General features: G+C 41.1%; 1 protein-coding gene across 2 annotated transcripts in view; it reads left to right on the top strand.

Moving 5' to 3' along the window:
* EPHA4 (EPH receptor A4) overlaps positions 1-20,578 on the top strand; it is a 144,958-nt gene that overhangs the window by 79,798 nt on the left and 44,582 nt on the right. For both annotated transcript variants that reach the window (XM_028167935.2, XM_057551445.1), the window contains exon 5: positions 1,340-1,678. In XM_028167935.2, coding sequence (XP_028023736.2) covers positions 1,340-1,678 — 339 coding nt within the window. The remainder of the gene's footprint in view (positions 1-1,339; positions 1,679-20,578) is intronic.

The following is a 20,578-nucleotide window of genomic DNA, read 5'->3' as shown; positions in this document are numbered from 1 at the left end:
TCCTTTTTCTGGGGAACATGGACACATTTCCCTGAAAGCAGTCATTACAAATATATTAGAAGTAGAATAGAAACAATAAGCAAGAAGCCTCAGATTGTCATTGAAACTTGCTTTGGCTATTTTCTTGGAACACCAAAATGGGAAAGAGGAAAGAAAAGAGAGAACCTTCCAATTGTTGCAGTGAGTCAATATTTTTTCTTACAGTGCAGCAGGTATCTTTTAGACCTTTGGAATCAGCTCAGACTAGAAAAATTCCCCCGTTTCTGTTTCACCCTGATTCTTCTCCCTGAAGACAGTTTGTGTCACAACATCTTGGCATAGAGACTAATCTACAGCAAGAATCGAGATGGTTCATCGTGAGTCTGTGGTCTTATTTATTGTTACTGTTTTTAAACCAACCATTTATGTTGTTTGCAATCAGTTGTTCTGTTTCAAAACAGCCACTGCCACCAGACATATTTTGGAAACCTTTGACGTCAGTGGAAATGTGTATCATAAGAAGAGCCTGGTGCAGCCCTGGTCAGCTGAAGGACAGGACATGGGGTCTTGGGAGTCTTTGCACAATCCCTGCCCTGGAGTTGAGATTTCTCAACAACTGTACCTTCGACATCCCTGCAACCACATTAAACCAGTTCCTACTTAATTATCCATAAACAGCTTAACTCTCAACTGCCATGTCAGACTGAAGAGGCGTATCTATACAGTGTAGTTAATTTTATTCCATATTGATGATGCACTGTACTTAGGAATCATCATTTATCTTCAGAAGCGGTATATAACCATTAATTTACCAGAGTCCCACAACAGCCCTGGGAATTAGAAACATATTCGTATACCCATCTTTCAGATGATTAGATTAAGACTAGATAAGTTATGAGAAAAAAAGCCTGGCCACTTCAGAGGGAAAGTCAGGCTTGGAGCCCATTTGATGTAGAATTGTTTCAAGTCTCAGAGTGGCAGTCAATGCTACATTTGTTTGTTCAGGAAGGAGAATGACACTCACACATACAGCCTTCAATCATATTGCTCTTTTTTTTTTATTTAATTTTTTTGGCTGCACGGCTTGTGGGATCTTAATTCCCCAACCAGGGATCAAACATATGCCCCCTGCAGAGGAAGCATGGACTCCTAAACACTGGACCGCCAGGGAATTCCCTGTCATATTGCTCTTTTAAAAGATTTTTGCTGGCTTGATTTGCTTTTGGCTTTCTTTGCCAAACAGGCCCATCTTGCTTCTTGTAGCTGCAGAGAAGAATATAAGCTCCATGAGGTTCCAGAGGCAGTTTCAATTCTTGGTGTGATAGTATGTTTTGTTGTTTTTATCTTTTTCTTTCTCCAGGTCCACCATCTGCTCCTCTAAACTTGATTTCAAATGTCAACGAGACTTCAGTGAACTTGGAATGGAGCAGTCCTCAGAACACGGGTGGCCGCCAGGATATTTCCTACAATGTTGTGTGCAAGAAATGTGGAACGGGTGACTCCAGCAAGTGCCGACCCTGCGGAAGTGGGGTCCACTACACCCCGCAGCAGAACGGACTGAAGTCCACCAAGGTCTCCATCGTTGACCTCCTGGCTCATACCAACTACACGTTTGAAATCTGGGCAGTGAATGGCGTGTCCAAGTATAACCCTAGCCCAGACCAGTCTGTGTCCGTCACTGTGACCACCAACCAAGCAGGTAGGGATTGGATCCACTTTATCGTTTATCTAAACATTTATGGAGAAAGAGCTTGTGTTGATATCCATGAAGGATGCTAAAGTTCTCCAGTTGAAGAAGAACTACAGGGATCTAATCATAAACCTGTGAGCTGCATTATAATACAAAAGATACTTAGAAGGCTGTTTATTCATTCAGCAGATATGTTTTTGGATACCAACTGCATAACATGCATTGTACTAGGTGGTGGAGATTAAATGAAGGCTAAGACAGTGTCTGGTTGAAAACAGATGACATTGAGTTGGGTCACTCCATGCTAGACTTCTCTTGTAAGGGATGCATCTTGGCCATTTTAATCACAAGGTCATGGTCAGATATCAGCTCATTTACATATTATTTAGGAATATAGAATTGATTTTTACCAACACAGAGTGCTATATTGGCATTTGCTCTATTTTCCAACAACAGCATTAGTGGATGTAGTTTTGATCTTGTTTTTTTATTTTAAAAATTAAAAAATAATTGACACGGGTCTTTATTGGAATCACCAGGTGGTAAGCCTGTGAACAATGAATGGTTTAATGGGTAGCTTGCTCTGTGTGGTTGACAAAATGTTCCTTCAAACACATCCTACTTTTGTAGCCACTTTCATAGTTAAATTCACACTTGACAGGTGGAGGAGGAGAGTTAATTTACCTTGTTTCCTGCATCACTTTCCTCTTCTAATTCAGATGACAGGAAAGCATTTTCTGTTCATGGAGAGTTTCTGCTGAGGTAATTGCAGAACTGTTATCCAATCTTGAATATCAGATATTCCAAAGTGTGAATTAGAATCTAGATTTCTAGGCTCTGCTCCTGACCCACTTACTCCCATTCTTCCCCCAAAGAAGTTTCCACACTTTCTCATGATAATTTTCCATTCTGGATTTCTACCACATGTTTCACATTGCCACCTCCATGTTATTTATTTCTGGGGATTTAAAGGGGAGGAGGAAAAAAGGACTGTGCTTTATCCTTTTGTGAAGCTCTTAATTAAGAACAACCCACTTCATCAGAAAAGGATCATAAATTGCCAACAATCCTATCACCTCTTACTGCACTTCTCCCTTAGATGAACGTTTCAGTAAGTGCACTCAATAGTTAAGTAAAATATATCTGTACTAATTGACTCCATAGTGAGAAGTATTCCAGTATCCCAATCCAAAGTCATTCTTTTTCCACTTTTTCCTGAACTCTCTAGAATAAATAAAAAGTTAAGACTGAGGGAAGATTTTGAATTGGTGCTAGACTGACAGATCTTCCCAGAAGGTAGTTTCAGTTACACAGATGTGACCAGTCTTTAAAAATATGTGGTGTGAACAGATCCTCCGGTTATGTTTTTGCCTTTTATTTCTGCACTTCTAGGATGTGAACACTGTCGTGGTCATCGCTTTTATTTCTCTACCAAGGCTAGTATGATTTAGGAGGTTTTTGGGTTTTTTTTTAATTATTTTTTTATCAATTTATTTAATTTATTTATTTATTTATTTTTGGCTGCTTTGGGTCTTCGTTGCTGCGCGTGGGCTTCTCATTGCGGTTGCTTCCCTTGTTGTGGAGCACGGGCTCTAGGCGCACGGGCTTCAGTAGTTGTGGCACGCGGGCTCAGCAGTTGTGGCTCATGGCTGTAGAGCACAGGCTCAGTAGTTGTGGCGCACGGGCTTAGTTGCTCCGCGGCATGTGGGATCTTCCCGGACCAAGGCTCGAACCTGTGTCGCCTGTATTGGCAGGCGGATTCTTAACTACTGTGCCACCAGGGAAGCCCAATTTAGGAGGTTTTGATAGCATCACAAGGACTCTGTGAATGCCAGCTTTTTATTAGTTGTCTTTTGGAAGAAGGCAATGGAAATATTGCACATAGATCCTGGGAAACCTAGGATGTTGAGTGTCTCTGAGTTACAGGGAGCCAAGAAGGTGCAGAGTGGTCTTTGCACCCCTAGAGAATCTGGTTGATGATTCAATCAATATTCTTATGTTCAGCCCCCCTGTATTCTTCCGGCTGTCCTCCAGTACATCACTACTTTGTGTTCTTAATGGAATTAAAACTAAGAATGGACCTTTGAAGCCTCAGCTGTACAAGGTAAAGTCATTCTCTTTGGCGGAGGGTAGCCTCTGGGAGATGTGCTGAGGACAGGCTTGGCTCCCACAGATTTTGGGGGGAGACTTCTCTGACTCTCTATATTTAAAGATTCAAGCCAAGGGATTATGTCAACCCCTACCAAGCCAGAAGGCACAAAGAACACAAGGAAGACAGGCCAAAAATCCTCCAGAAGAAGAAAATGTGCAAAAACATTACGCCTGGGAAGGAAACAAAGTCAAAGTTTTATTTAAAAAGTACGTGTAATTCTTCTAGATCTAGGGAAATGGTGGACAGGGAATTCCTCTGACATAATTAGGTTTTCTCTGACACGGCGAGCAGTCCTGCCAGGAGGTTTGCTGAATAGGACAAAATTCCAGCTCCTTATTTTAATTTTCATAAAGGGTAATGCTGGGAAGCTGTTCAAAATTAAAAATAAATCCTTCAATAAGGAGACCTCCTATGTGACTGGCCAGAAGGCTCCTGCTTAGTAGAGAGTTGTATGTGTGCACGGTGCCGCCTCATTATCCCACAGCGATTTGGAGTTCACTAATTCAAAATCATCGGGACGGTTTATCTTTGACTAACAAACCTTTTCTTCATAGTAGTGCCGATTAATAATGTAGGCCAAAATTCTGGATGAATGTAGCAACCGTAAACTCTATCAAAGCTCCCCTATGCATATTTACGTACACACAATTATATTCTAATTGCTGTTGTTCTGATCATTTCATTAAATTAAATCCTTTAGGGACCTCTATAGGCAATGATGTCTCACTCTATAAGGAATACATAGAATAAATGAACGTTAGCTTTAACCACCTAGAGGCCACCGAGTTTCATGGCTCTGCATTTTTGCTCTGTTTTCACAGGGCTCTTTCTCTCACCGGTGGTAACATATTTAAAAACAAACACAAAACCTAGAATTCCTGGTTTTATCATCACCACCTCTGAGACTGTCACAGTTGAACAGCACCGTGAAGGTGAAACTCACCTAAGCTCGTATCAGAGCCAGCACTTGAACTTGGGGAGAATCCTGCTCCCAAAAGGAGAAAGTTGCTTTCTTTTAAAATTATTAGGTACTTAATAGCATTCTTGTAGTCACCTTGGCATCTCCCCATTTGTGAGACCAGACTCTGAGTATCTGAGCCTGGAGAATGGGGGTCTAACTGGGCTTTGATCATTTAGTTGTGGGATGTGGTGTGAATGGGCCAGTGTTCTCACGTGGTTATTTAAACCATTCTAACCCCAATCTTACAGTTGGTGTCTTAAGGGGCTAATAACACCCTTTTCCTCCCCTCCTGAGTTCAAACCCAACTGACACAGAAGACAAGACAAAGGGAACTCAGAGTGCCAGCTTTATTGCCGAACAGTTGATGAAAGGATGTGAGCTTTGTATCTATAGCCAAAAGGGCTGGCTCTGGTGACACAGCCCCAGTGTCACCCAGGGACAGTGTAACCCAGCTGGCTGACTGCAGGCTCCTCGCCAGGACAGAGCCTGCTCTGCACAGGTCACCCTAATGTCAGATGCTTTGTGCAAGGAGGCAGGTCCGAGGGAGCAGCGAGGGTTGAGCTGAGGACGTAGGACTTCTCCCAGATCCTTTTCCTAAGCCCCCGCCCACCCCCCAGGCCAAGAGCATGAAGTAGAGGTGAGGAGAAGGCGAGGATGGGGAGGCTTCAGCGGAAGTAGCCCCAGAGGAAAACATCAGACAAGGAAAATGGATGTTCTCCCTACACTTACTTTCCTCCATTGCAGTCCAAATGGAACAAAATGAGAATCCCTTGAAAACTCTTTTTCCTTCCTCCATCTTCCATCTTTTGTTTAGGAAGAGATGGTTTTTGTTCCGTGTTTTGTTTAGGAAGAGATGGTTTTGATGCTTATGAAAAATGAATAAGCAGACCACTGGGTGATTTGTTTTCTAGATGACTTTCCTTCAGTTTACTTTTACTTAAGTGGACCATCTCAGGGAAATGAATGCAGGATGTGTCTCTAGGAGAGAGAAATGCTGTATAAATGAAACAAGGTTTTCCTGACCAAGCAACAAAACTGTGACTGTTTTTGCTAAAAATGCTGTGATGGCAGCCGGCAGTAGACCTTAATATCACCAAACCAGTTTTCACTCTGCACCCCCTAAACCTCCCCCCACACCTGTCTCCCAGCTCTGGGGCTGGACCATACTCTAGGTTCTTTTGTTTGTTTTAAATCGTGATGAACCCCTATGGCTGATATTCTCTACTTACCCCAAGTTGCACTCAGGACAACTATAACATTTTGACTTGTACTTTGCATATGATGCTGTTCTAGATACTTTACAATGAAATACGTCTGATAATCTCTCTTTAGCACGGATGTCATGTCCTAGTGACAAAACATCTTTAACATGCTGAGTTTGGACAAGTTCAGATATTCAGTGGGTTACATAATTATTTGAACCTAGCTAACCTCTAAGATCTTTTCTAATTTTAAAATTCTATGATTCTAGGAATATAGCCATGAGCAATGAAGCATGGGCTTGAAGTAGGGCTTCATTTCCATATGTTGTTCAGAAACTGGCTCTTAAGGCAATTCCAAGAGTGGGAAAACCTTCCAAAAATGCTTCAGCAGAATTATCAGAACGCATCTGAATCCTGCCTCTCCTCCATCCCTCCAAGCTGTACTTCTAGGATAGGTGTTCCACACCCCTCCCCAGACATTTGGCAACGTTGGGAGACGTTTTTGGTTGTCAAAGCTAGGAGGAGGGGGCAGTGCTATTGCATCTACTGGGTGAAGTCCAGGGAAGCTGCTAAACATCCTAGAAGGCACAGGACTGCCCCACGACAAAGAAGTTTCTGGTCTGAAAAGTCCATAGTGCCAAGATTGAGAAACTCTGCTCTAGTGCCATGCTTGAAAACCAGATTTTATGACTTCATAGCAATGCCCACCTTCTCAGAGTTCCATCCCCGACCTGTCTTTGTTTGGTTCCATCGCTCCATGCTGGGAACACAGGGGTCTCAGCACTATTCTCAGAGGATAGACAGTTATAAAAGGCCCTCTGGGGCCTCTTGTGAAGAATCCTAGTGGCTTTGTCATCAGATGAATTGGTGCTGCTTGTCAGACTGGCCTTGTTCCCTAGGATGGACCATTAAGAAAACGGCAAGAAAATACCACATTGACGATAAAGTGGCAGGAACCTCATTGTAATGCCACTGCACAGCACAGATATTCAATACCCCGTCTGTTGATGAACACATTTATTTACAGTAAAAACAATCAGTGAATGTTCTTTGTCAAGTAGTGATAAAGTTAATAAAACCAAAATAATGAGAAGAGAAAAGAAAATAACTAAGTACAAGAGGCATTCTGTCTTTTATTACTCAACTGGTAAGTTCCCATTCTCTCTTTCCTGGCTGTCTTTTAATTAGACATATTATGTTATTTGAGTGGGATAATGGGGAATGGTGGGAATTCTCATCCCCACTGGGTATAATTGCTACCTGTCTTCTAGATGGTAAGAGGACAGCTTCAAGGAGATGTTGGAAGAAAGGGAAACATCTTAGAGCAATTGTGTTAAGCGGTGTGCTCCAGGCATGGTGGAGTGGGGCAGGTTTGGTGCAGTCTGAAGCTTAGACAATTTTTGTGTGATTTCAGGAAAAAAACCTACAAATCTACGCATATCAAATGAAGAATCAAGCTTTGGAAAGGGCCCATGCAACCTTCCTTAGCTTCAATATATAAAATCCTGCCTCTTAGTTGCGTGGGACTATTGTGTAATTATGCCTAAAAGTGCAAAGAAACAAGAAGGAAGTAGAGATTGCAAGAAGTCCAGTTTGGCTTAATAGGAAAGGTGATGTAGTGCAAGGGTCATACTGGAGCGGTTCTGGCCTATAGCTGGTGGGGAGGGACAGCGCGGGATGGGCCTCAAGTGTGGTTCGAGATCAAATTAACAAGCAGAAAGCACAGTCCTGGTGATTGTGGGGATGGTAACAGGTTGCTAAACCCAAATGAGATGTGAAGGATCGGCATTTCCTATAAGCTTAAACAGGAAGGAGCAGATGGGGGAAATATCTGTTGATATTTTTGAGGGACAAATATCTGGCTTCTGTTAGTGCTTTAGAGCAGGGGTTGGCAAACCAGAGCCCAAATCCTGATCCCCCGCTTTGAAACACCCTAAGAATGTTTTTTTTCCTATTTCTAAAGGGCTGAAAATCATCAAAAAATAATATTTTGTGAGATTTGGAAATTATATAAAATTCAAATGTCAGTGTCTGTAAAGAAGTTTTATTGGAACAAAGGCCCACTCATCTGTGTGTGTGTGTTGCCTAAGACTGCTTTCCCAGAACCACGGCAGAGTGGAGTTCCTTTGGCAGAGTTGCCTGCACAGCAAACATATTCACCATCTAGATCTCTCCAGAAAAAGTATGCCATTCCCTGCTCTGGAGTATACTACATCAAAAGAGGACGACATTGCAGCATGCAACTCTGCATTTGTAAAGCAAAAGCAGCCATAGACAATATGTAAATGGGCGTGGCTGTGTCCCAATAAAACATTATTTACAAAATCAGGCACCGGGCCAGAGCCAATCCTTGAGCTGGGGGGTAACTGGCTTTAGGGTCTATGTTCTTAACCATTACCCACATCACATCAGCCTATTTAATCCTCACAAGTTTAGAGTGAAGATCAAATGTGAAATCACATGCCCAGCTTCTAGTAGGTATCCAATTAACATTGCCTTAAAAGAAGTTTAAACTCATTTGGAAATCTTACTTCAAATTGTTTCCCCTCTAGTTGGAAAGGACCAACGAGAAGAGGTTGAAATGCTGGTGTCATTTGTCAGAAACTACTCCAACAAAGGGTGGGATGGATTGACATTTAGGTTCATCTCACATTGGAAACAATTTTGATATTTAGCAAGACAGCTTCTTTCTAGAGGTTTTGACTCTATGAACAAGATTTCACAAAAATAATTAGGATTTCAAACACGCCTTTACTTTCTTGTACCACAAATCTTTTCCCAATGACACTCAGGTTTTTTTTTTTTTTTTTTTAACATCTGTATTGGAGTATAATTGCTTTACAATGGTGTGTTAGTTTCTGCTTTATAACACTCAGGTTTAAGTATAGAATGTGGCACATGCTGGAGGGACTGTTCTGAGGGGGCAGTGTTCCGGTCCTCTTGAAAACGTGCATTCTTAGCACTGCTGTATGGTTCCTAGATGCTGGCAGCATTTTTTAAAATAATCACCTGTGCTGCTTTTTAAGGTTGCTCCCTCACTGAGATGATGTCTCGTTTGCCTTTGATCTCAAATAAGTGATGCTTTTTTTTTTCTTACTCCTAAGAAATGTAAAGGAAAAACACATGATAAAACTAGTGAAATCTTTAAGTCAGAAATCTTTCTAAAGACACATTTTAAAATTCTTCAAACAAATTGTAAACAATTCCATTGAGAAATTTTGCTGAAAAGTTGTTTGTGCATCCTCAACGGTTGGTATGCAATCGTTAGGACCTCTAAGGTGGAAGCTGGTTGGAGAGTCCTTTCTGTGTCGGGGTCACTATAGGCCTAAACAAGCACACAGTGGGCTTCAGAGAAGGCAGGCTGTGGTTTTCTCATTAACAGCTCTGATCCAGCCATGGGCTCCTGGTTTAATTTCGTAATGCCTAGGAAATATACATTTTAAAAATATGCAGTACAGTTTTTTTTTTAAAAAAGAGAACAGTCTCTTGATTCTAACTTTATACATAAAATAATTTCATGCCTATGGAATATTGTTGCCACCCCGATAATTATTACGCATGCTCACTAATTATGATCATGATGAAGAATAAAATAAACCGGTAGACAGACAACGGTACAGCTTCTCGTGCGTGGTACCAGGGCCCAAGAATTTGTATTCAGGGTGGGTGCCACAAGTCCTGGTGGGGAGAAGAAATAAAAAGCCTTCCAAAAGAACCTACTAAATTATCCAGCTTCAAGGTTGACTGAACAGCACAGACAAATTGTATATCTGTAGAGCCTAGTGGTAATTATTGCCTATAAGTAAAAACTGGGTTGCATTTTTAAAGAGGTGAATATTTCGCTCTAAGAAAATGAAAGTTTTATTTATACGCCCAGAACTGAGAGCACTATTCTTCCTAATTCTTTTCCCTTCTCTCCTACATAAGTATACACACATGTTCATTTGTGAGAAGGGAAATCAGTTCACCAGCGTTCACCCTAAACGCTTGACAGTCTTAATGCTGATTTGCTTTTCATTCCTGAGTGTTAGGCTTGTTCCTTCGGGCACGACGGCCAACTTTTACACCCTACGGAGAAGCCATCGAGAGATTTGAAAAATAAGTACTCTACTGAGATGAGAAATGAATAGCGCAGGGCTGGCAAAGGTTCTGGATGAGCTTCTAAATTGTCTAGTTGTCACTCCAACTGGCTGAATGAATGACTGTCTCCTCGGAGGAGCCAGAAGAGACTCTCTAGGGTCCAGTTTGCAACTAAACATCAACAAAAAGATCCAGAGAAACTTCTATCAAAGCTTCACTAACCCCATACTGATGTCATTAAAGAGTTTTTTTCTTTAAACACGGGGAAAACCAAGAGCCGTGCTGCAGGACTAATCCTGCACTGAGAGATCTTAAATCTGCAGAGACTAATTAAAACACCTGTCCCTGTCACCCTGCTGTACAGAGCCTTCTCTGAAACTCAGGGTCCGTGTGCTGTTTTCATGCAGGTATACAAGAAGAGAGCATTTTCTGTGTTGCCTTCAGGTAAAGACTCGTGAGGATTTCTTGTAGGTTTTACACTTTAAATCTGTCAAGATAGGCATACCTTACGTAGCTATTTCTATGAGTATTAAAAATCTTTTTTTAATGGATCGTCCCCCTCTGTCTGCCTTTCACCCCCAACACACACACAGGTGGGCACACACACACGCACGCGCACACACACACACACACAAATGTTTTCCTCCTTAGCTTGTGCCAGAAGAATGGAAGTTTCCATTGGTTGCCCCAAAACTGCAGTAACAGAAACAGAGAGATGATGCCACACGTCACTTGCCTCGTGAACACCGTGGCTTTCATTGGGAAAGGTCACTAATGATTTTGGTCACACATGTGAAGGTTGGTACCCCAGAGTGCTGGAATCTAGCTGAACAGTCAGTTGAATGGCTGCCAATATAGACCCATAGCTGAAGAAACAGCTCTGACATTAAGTTCCTTCTTTCGCTATTCTGATAGATTGGTCAGCCCACCCTCGAGGAGCTCTTCTGTGGCTCTCCTGTGCTTTATATGCTTTATGACAAAGCACAAGAGCTACCCTCTAAAACATAATCTATCTAAAATATCTTATGGGGAAAATGGTAGGGATTTGCCACCCTTCTTGGAAGGGAAGGGGAGAGGAAGAACAAGAGGAAGGGTGGGCCACTCCTTTTTGCCTGGCATCTTCTAAATGATAATCTATGTACATGAATTTCTCAGGCAGTTTGGTCAAAAAAGCCTCTTTGATGAAGGCTGGGGGGTAGCTGATTTTAAAAGTTTCTTATCTAGGAACCTTTTGTTGGTGGTGTGTTCATACAAACACAACTTCAATGTGTAGCTTCAGCTTCACAGCGGGTGCTAAATAGGGACCTGCCTCCAGCAGGTTTGCTGTATGTAACAGGCTTGGACAAGATCCATCCATTGGAACAAGCACTGAAAGGGGCAAGCTCACAATGGCTCCCTGGAGAGTTGGTGTTGTCTAGGTCCGGTACTGCAAGCTATAAGTCTGCCTCCTGAATCCCACCCCCCCTTTTTTTTTTAACATAATAAGTGTGTATTTTGAGCATCATAGCGTGAAGGTGGATGAGAGCACAGCTTCTTCCATGTCCGTTTGTCAAAGCCAGGGCAAACGTATAAACGGACCAGGGATTTTGAATATGCAACTAGCTGAAAGCTTAATCAAGTGTTCCTTCCACTCTCCAAGATAATCAAGGACTTTTTTTTTTTATATATATGAAAGTTGCAGGTTATCCGAAGCGTTGCTGGCGGAGCCCTTACTTGCGTTGAAACCCACTGAATTCGATACCGATTCTACAGGGCTTCAGGAGAGCAAGGTTTTACGAAACTTTCTAGAAGGATGCTTTTGGAGGCTTGGGAGTTCTTGTTGCTAACATCAGCGGTCCCCAACCTTTTTTGGCACCAGGGACCAGTTTCGTGGAAGACAATTTTTCCACAGGGGATTGTGGGGGGGATGGTTCAGGAGGTAATGCGAGCGATGGGAAGCAGCAGACGAAGCTTCGCTTGCTAGCCCGCCGCCCACCTCCTGCTGTGTGGCCCGGTTCCTAACAGGCCACGGACCTGTAGCGGGGACCAGACCCTGGGGTTGGGGACCCCCTGGCTAACATCATCTCATTTTCCCCATTTAAAATAGGGGTAAGATTGCCATTACAGTATGTAATCAGGACCCTTCTTGCTTTGTTTTCTATTGGAAGCAAGAAGTACAAATACAGCAGAATCTTGCCGTACAAACATTGAGTGTCTATAACCAGAACAGTGGTCACAGATTTTAAAAAGCATAAGTTATGTTCACAGCCCTCCTTGTATACATCAATGCTGATTAGTCAACTCATTAAGGTGTGGCTCTAAGAGGCTGGTAATATATTTAAGAAATCTTGATATAATGTAAAAGTGTATTGTTTGGGGAGATTGATAGATGGGAAGCATCTCACTGCTAACTCTTCAACGGTATAACCTTAACTGTATGAGTTCTTTGGATGATGGCTTTCACTCTTTCTCTTTTCTTCCTTCCTTCCTATTTTAGAACACACACGAAATAACATTCATAAAACTGCTCATAGTGTAATGGAGCCCTGCTCCAACATCTTTCTTAGAGACCACGCTGTGGGACTATTTCTGGGTGAAATGTTGTTCTAATGAGGTCCTTCCGATATTTACAGATTGATTCCTGGTTGGAGCTAGTAATACTGAATTTTACACTTCAGCAAGTTGTGTTAGAAAGGCCCCAGTGAGACGCTGTGAACCTCCTAGTTTTAAAAATAATCAGGTCCTAAAACAGTTATAACTTTCCTAATATATTCTTTGTTATTCTTTATGACTACAAAAGTGATCTTGGATTCTGAAGCACAGACCCAGTTGGAGACATCTATTGGCCTTAATAACATTTTAAAATTTCACATCTCGGTTGTTCTCAGCCTCAGTCTTATAATGCCTATAGGAGTTTAAACTCTGGCACATACAGTTTAGTTTCTGGCTGATACCCCCAAATTTAAAAAAAATTAATTCTTTGGTTGGCAATTCCCAAGCTTAAAATCCCTTCTCATAAATTATGCTCTTTTTTTTAACCTCTATCATAGCTTTCAAAAGAATTGCCAAAAAGATAGAGTTTCAAATAGGAGGGCTGCAGGAATACCATTTCATTGCTACATTTTTTGAGAGCATAGCACGTAGTGACCATTTGTATATGAAGCATTTTTAAAACATGCTGGCAGTAATTTAACCCCAAGGTCTCCGTGTCTCTACTCTCCCCTTACCAGTCACTTCTTTGTGCTTGTCTATATAGCCAGCAAGAAACTGAACGAGAAAGGTTTGGCTCCAAATAAAACGAAGGCTTCCTTAGATAATACTAACCCCTAGTTCCTCAGCATGCTATGGTTCGTGGATATTGTCCCCTGAGTACGTTTCTCTGTGTTCAGAACTTTCGCAGACTTCCATATAGTGAAACCAAACTGAAAATAAGATGGAGAGGCTCAGTACTTTACCTGATTGGTCTTCTTCCTGTTTCTCTCTCTGTCTCTCTTTCTACTTATAACCTTCTACTTTACCATCCATGGCCATCACTTCTCAGTATTTAGCCATTGTTCTTTCCAGCCAAGCAACATTTGGACTTGGAAAAGTTCCGAGTAGCATACAACACATAGATTTGCAACCAAAATTGTATTGGAACGTTTCCTCTGTCTATCTCATCCTGTCAGTGATCACCTGTAGCCTATAATTTCATGCTGCACTTTATTCTTTGTCAGATATTTTTCATCTCTGTTTTTTTCTCTTTTCTGCCTATGTGTTTCAAAATGCAATAACAGAAAGAAAGATGAGTTACTAAAAAGTAATTTCAAAGATAAAAATAACAATGGCTGGTGAAAATGCTTACCATTTATGGAGCTTATATACTCAATTTAGGGTTGCCATGACTTTTTTTTTTTTTTTTTTGAGCAGTTCATGAAGTCTTTTAAAATAACCATTAGGAAGAATAGGTATCCTGTTCCAACTGTATATGTGATGGGGAATTGGATGGCTCAGGAGATGACTAATGGGACTCTGGACCTTTCTGTCTTTAGGTCATCTTCTTGTATCTGGACTACATCATAAGTGGTCCAAGGCCTGACCATCTGGCAGCCATTGAGTGGCTATGGTAATGGAATTGGTCTCAGTCCAGGTCTTAGTCGACAGGTGTTCACATCATAAGTGACACTAATTGACTTCCTATCTTTCAACTTGGGAGACAGTGGACTGTCACCGAGACAGTGATGGGCAAGGAGGTATTCATGATATATTCAGGCTCCACTGAAAGCCAAGGAATTCAGTACGTTGAGCTAGCACCAACCTGGCACCTTGCAAATATTGTACTTGTCTCTTACGGGTTCCATTAACCTCAGAAATAAAAAATAGGAATCTAATTTCAATAGATTTACCGTAACTCAGAATGGCGAATGCTGTTTTTCTGAGGTTACATGAGCCTCACGTGTCAAGGCTTTTTCTCTTTATTTTGTATCATAGTAATTAGATGCCTCCTATGAACATTTTAGATAAGGATGAAAAAAAGAAATTGGATTCTTGGCCTGTATGATAATATCAGTCAGGCTATCGGCTTTTATTTTGTAATTTTTTTCTTTGTTTGTTCTGGGGTTGATTACCAGGTCACTTATTCACAGCAAATGATACAGATGATACCCTTTGATGGAGAATTTAATAAGGCTATCTTCAATGCCCTTGTGAAATGGAAACCAATGTGAAGAAGTAACTTTGAGGCTTTCATTAACATAAATTTCAAAGCACAGAATTCAAGGGGCTTCATCCAACACATACCCTTTTCTGTTGTTCCAGGTATCTGAATCATAATTTATTCATGTCACTGGGGCCATGACCTGAGGGTGACTTGGCCTGACTTGGAGGAGATTATTATTATTATTAGCGTTATTAATATTTTGTTCCTTGATTTTCCTAGGTTTATCTAAGGGCTTTTTTTTTTAAACTACACAGACAATTTGGATGTCCCTGTAGCAAGTGGCAAAGCCATACTCCTGAATTAGTTATCGCACTTAAAAGTCAAGATGACAACAGCCTCAGTGGATCTATTTATTGAAGCAGACAGCCTCTTTTAGCAGAATGATCAATGTCTTACCTCTTTCTGAAAGGCTTTTCAGGCATAGGAAATTGTCAAGCATCTGATAGAGAGTAATGAACAAGGCTTTTTATTGGTCAGTTTCTGAAGTAGGCTTTTAAGCATTTCTGCCTGTAAATGTAGAAACCTGAGTGTGAAAGTAAAAGGCAAGAGCAAAGATTTACTGGGTGCATCTATCATCCTGGCTTTTAGAGTCTTTGTGATTAATACATCTTTAATTGGGGACTGATCTAGATGCCTTGGATGTCAGAAAGCTAAATGTTACAGCATTGTCTCATTGGTTCCTAACACAGCAGGACGATTAGCAGCTGTCTGAGTAACAAAAGAACCTGAAGCCCACAGCACAGCTTTTATTTTCCAGATTTGGAATGCCTGAAGCTCTCCAGTGGAGCTGACAGCTAAAGGAACAGAAGCCTTGGTTCACAGCAGCTAATCCTTTTCCGCTCTCTATGCTGTATTTCTGCTCACTAGGAGAAAACTTTTCCTTGACACCATCCTTCATATTCCAGATTAATTTCGGAGGGCATTGTTTGTCATGGAGGGGGCTATATTGCCTAGGGCTCTTCATTCTAAGCAAGACACATAAAACAATTTCAACTAAGTGTTTATACAAGATACTTTCCAACATACTGAGACGCAATGAGAAGATTCATCTTCCTAGAGGCGTTCAGAGGAAAAATATTTATTTAATTTTTTTCTGTTGTTGCTAGACTTACCCTGTTCTCTTATCTTAAAAAGGTTGTCTTGCTCAGACAAAGTCTTAAAAATCGACTTCCAGTGGAAAGACTTGTTTTCCTGTTTGCCTCAAACTGGCACTCTTACTTAACAGGAAATACACACTGAATCCTGCCATGCTTCTGTTGGCAAGTGTTGGACTATCCTTGTCAGAACCTGCCAACAGATTTCTTAGTAAGCAAATAGAAAGTAAAACAAGCAGCTCTCAGACGAAACAGAAGACGCACTTGTATTGCATCAGAGACACTCGGGTTCTCCCTAAGTCATTCCCAGTTAATTCTGGGGGGTGTGGCCTTGGTTTCACATTGAGACATCACTCACTTGTAATTCTACACTAATGGAATGGCTATCCATGTAAGAATATGAATTCAAGAGAGTTATTTTGAAAAGAAAAACAGGCATTTAAAGAATGCATTTTCTTTACTGCGGAAAGCAGCAATTGCTGTATGGCTCAGGTATTAAATATAGCGATTAAATAGTTATAAAAGCCCTAATTTGCAAAAATTTGCATCTTTCATGGCACTTTCAGATGTTTTTTACCCCAGAGGGTTAACTAAAAATTGTGAATGGGTCTTTCTATTATTAGTTTTAATATTCCATCTTTTATACTCTTAGCTAACACTTTTATTTGTTCTTTAATCTTTTTATTGAAAAATACATACACATACAGAAAAGTAGACAAGACAAATGTATCGTCAATGAATTATCGCAAAGCAGACATCTCTGTGACCAGCAACCAGGTCAAAGAAGAGAACATTGCCAACCTTCCAGAAGCCTGCCTGCCTTTTGCCCCCCACTTCTTCCCTAACTCCAAATACTATTATTTTATTTTGTAATTAAAATTTCAGTTTCAGGTGATTCTCTTCTTAGCTCTGTAGGTAGTTCTGAGATGATTCATCACCAAAGCTTTACACTTTGTCTATTAACGGGGATCATGTCTAATTTATCTCTGGATTTCTGGCAACCAACAATGTACATAGATGGCCCTGAACCTAACAGATAGCAGACCTAACATTTGTTCTGTGACTGATGCAGCTGATGCTGTGCAAGAAGAGACCATTTAGCCTTCAAATCTCTAATTTCTTATCAGCGAAAGAAGGGGAGAGACTAGAGGCTTTTATAGATCAGTGGTTGAAAATGTGGGCTCTAGGACCTGACCTTTGAATTCATCACTTACAAGCTATAACTTGGGGCAAGTTGTTCAAACTTTCTTTACCTTGTTTTTCTAATCTATAAAATGGAAATAATAATAGTACTTGCCTCAGAGGGTATTTGTGAGGTTTATATGCATTAATCCACGCAAGAGATTGAAAACAATGCTTGGCACTTACCAGTTACTCCATAAACGCTAGTTGAGTGTGTGTGTTTACAGACATGTGATATGGAGAGAGGATCACATACTTTTGAGTGAGGCAGACTTGGGTTTAAAAATCTAATTTTCTAGCTTTGGTCAAATCATTTCATTTCCTTGTGCTACAGGAGTTTCCAAATAGAAAATCAAAGGTGCTAATGATAACTGTGGACTTCAGAGAGTTGCAGGGATTAAATGATGTTAAGTGTGTGAAAGTGCCTTGCAGAGGAGGCCAAAAGCGTATTTTTGCTCATTTGCCCATTCTTCTCTGTTTAGCTCTGATTCACGTGGCCCAAGTCTTTACCTGCATGAGCTGTCAACTATGCAATGAAAACAACTCTTTTCTAAAAAGAAAACTAAACCAAGCCATTTTGAGAACCCTGCTGTCTTTTCTCATTTCCCATTAAAACAAGCTCAGCTGAATCTTTCTGCCCAACATTTTGTGATTCTGCTGAATTCAGTCACTGTTAGAAGATTCGGGGCTGTGCTTGTGTCTTGTGTCCCTGCAAAGCTGCACAGTCTGTTCCTGGCATTGTCAACCCCCAGGGCAGCACTCGGCCAGTGTCTCACAAACAAGTGGCTCTCCGCTCGCTGTGGGTACCCAGGAGCTGGAGTTTCCAAGAGGGAGACCATTCAGGCAGCTTTCAAGTGCAGCTCAATCTTCTGCAGGCCACGGTACTCCTACACTTTATTTTAGTTACTTATTGTATGAAGATGTTATCGCAGCTCTTCCTCGACTTATAATGGGGTTACTCCCCAAAAAACTCACTGTAAGTTGAAAATACATTGAATACACCTAACCTATCAAACATCATAGCTTAGCCTCGCCCACCTCAGATGTGCTCAGAACACTTATGTTGGGTAGAGATCATCTAACACAAAGCCTATTTTATAACAAAGTGTTGAATTTATTGAATACTGAAAGTGAAAAACAGAACGATTTTCTGAGTACGTCTGCTAGCCCGGGAAAAGATCAAAATCCAGAATTCGAAGTACGGTTTCAACTGAATGCGCATTGTCTTCACGCTATCATAAAGTCGAAAAATAGCAAGTCGAACCACAGTCATCGTAAGTCTCGGACCATCTGTAGATGAAGATGCCCCTTTTTTCCCTGAATGGCTCCACTTGACCTGAATGGGCTGCTGTCACCCCAAATGTCAGTTAGCAGGTTAACACGATAGAAAATTGTTTCCTGCTCAAGTCACATCCAGTTGGTGGTGAAGAGGGGGAGGATCTATGGGGAGCTTCCAAGATGGACCTGAGTGCCAAAATGGAGCTGGCAGATTGTGGGTTAGGATGGAGAGTCCCAAGGGAGCTATTTATGTGATAGATCTAAAAGGGGAGTCACTACTTCAACCCACACCCAGAACTCAGGGACGTGAACCATCCTACATGTGAAGAGATCTAGGAAATGTAGACCTTGTCTAAGCAGCTCCATCCCAGAAACATTTATGGGAGGGGAACTCCCATTTTTGGGCAGTTAGCCACAGAAGCCTATCCCAAGACCTTCAACTTCTGTATGCAAACACTTAATGTAAAGGCTAAGAATTGTATCACGTTCCATTATTTAAAATGTGAGTGATAGCTCTCTGTAAAGAATTTGCCTGAGATAATCTGCCACCCATTTCTCTGCAGAAATAAGAGTCTGAGTTAAATGCTTTGTAAAGTCTTGCTCTTGGATCACTTAGTTAAAGCACCATTAATGTCCCCAGATCAGATTCTCTCCCTCACTGGAAGCACAGGTCTGTCGTATCTTTTGGTAAATGTTACTGTACCCTGCTTTATGTTATAGTATTTGTTTAAAATAGATTCTGTATGTACTGACCTTGGAAATCATTTTATGGGGAAAAAAAAGTGCATCCCTCATACATTTTAAGTATAAGCTTAATATTAATATTTCCATATTTAAATATAAATGAACTTCATATAATTCAGTCTCCTGAAGACTTTAGTTGAGAATTTGGCTCCCCGTCTCTTGTTGAATAGGAAAATAATTCCGTATCAATTTTAGCATAATCAAGTTTTTCCATACCTTTTGTCTGTTTGTTTTAAAAACAGTTTCACTTCTTGACTATGAGAAAATGTGCTTAGGTACTTATTAATGGTACAGCAGCTAAAAGCTATGGGGTGCAGAGCTGAGTTCTTACAACATCAGTGATGTATTCAGGGAGGGTGGATACGGATTGAGTCTTTTAATGATTTTTATCTAAGGATTAGCAGAGGGCTAATCCAGCTGATTGACTGAATGTAGTGCAAACAAGATCGTGTGTCTAGGAAAGCACTCTGTGCACTGTTGAGTGCTATGAACTACTGCAATATCATAGTAAAAAATACAAGTTGCTCAGTGCTGTTTGGTGTCATAGGTAGTGCGAAGCTCAGAGGAAGAATCCTGTCCTCCCTTTGGTGGGACGTGGAAGACAGCAATTAATATTAGCACCCGAGTTCTTAGCGTCTCTGCAATGGCAAATCCCTTAATCACAAGGATATCATTAGTGCTCTGAAGCATTTAATTTTGATGCTTGACAGCATTTTAAAATGCACCAACCTTTGATAAAGAGCAAATCAGAGCTGTGGCGTTGAAATGAGAAAGAAGGAGGGAACAAAAACCACCTTAAGCTCCAAATAATTCAATCTAAATATGCTATTTGCATTAAGCAGAGCTATGTATAAACTGTGGGTTTATTTTTCCTATCAGGGAAAGACCCCTTAAGTAAACATCACCTCTTTAAATTAAGATCCTGGGGAGGGAAACAAAACTCTGCTGAGGTTAAAGATGTCTTCCCTCCAAACGATGGGCTTGAGAACCACTGGCATCCTTGGCTTTAGGTTTCTTAAGGTCCATAAAGGGCCATTTTCACTCTTCCTTGTCCACAGGCTGGAGACCTTTTGTTGCATCTGTTTATTTCCTGCCTTATTCCTTTCTCCCCGCTAATTTGAGCCACTAATGAAATGCAGTGGGTCTTTTCAGCTGTGTTCCCCACCCAAGGTCCCCCAAACTCTTTATAATTCAACGCTTGTGATACAGGACCCAAGAAGACAGTTTTACAGCCCACAAGTGAAGGACTATAGTGAATCCTTCCTCCCTTTCTTTTCTCCATGTCTCTTTTTCTCTTCATCCTATTGGGGTGTCACAAGGACCAAACTGCTGCAGTAAAATGACTTGTAGGTGTTTGATGGCAAGTCATTGAGGAAGTGAATAAAAGAAAATTGCAGCATTCACATCGGTGGGGAGCGGTTAGAACTGCTGAGCTTTGAACCAAAGAAGGTGAAATTTACCATTTTCCTAAAAGGAGCCTCCTCTGTTTGACATCAAAGCACCTCCTGCAATTCTTCATTGTGAGATGCACGACTGTT

The sequence above is a fragment of the Balaenoptera acutorostrata genome, chromosome 8, assembly GCF_949987535.1.
Source record: "Balaenoptera acutorostrata chromosome 8, mBalAcu1.1, whole genome shotgun sequence".
Taxonomy (NCBI): domain Eukaryota; kingdom Metazoa; phylum Chordata; class Mammalia; order Artiodactyla; family Balaenopteridae; genus Balaenoptera; species Balaenoptera acutorostrata.
This window is presented reverse-complemented; position numbering and strand designations above follow the sequence as displayed.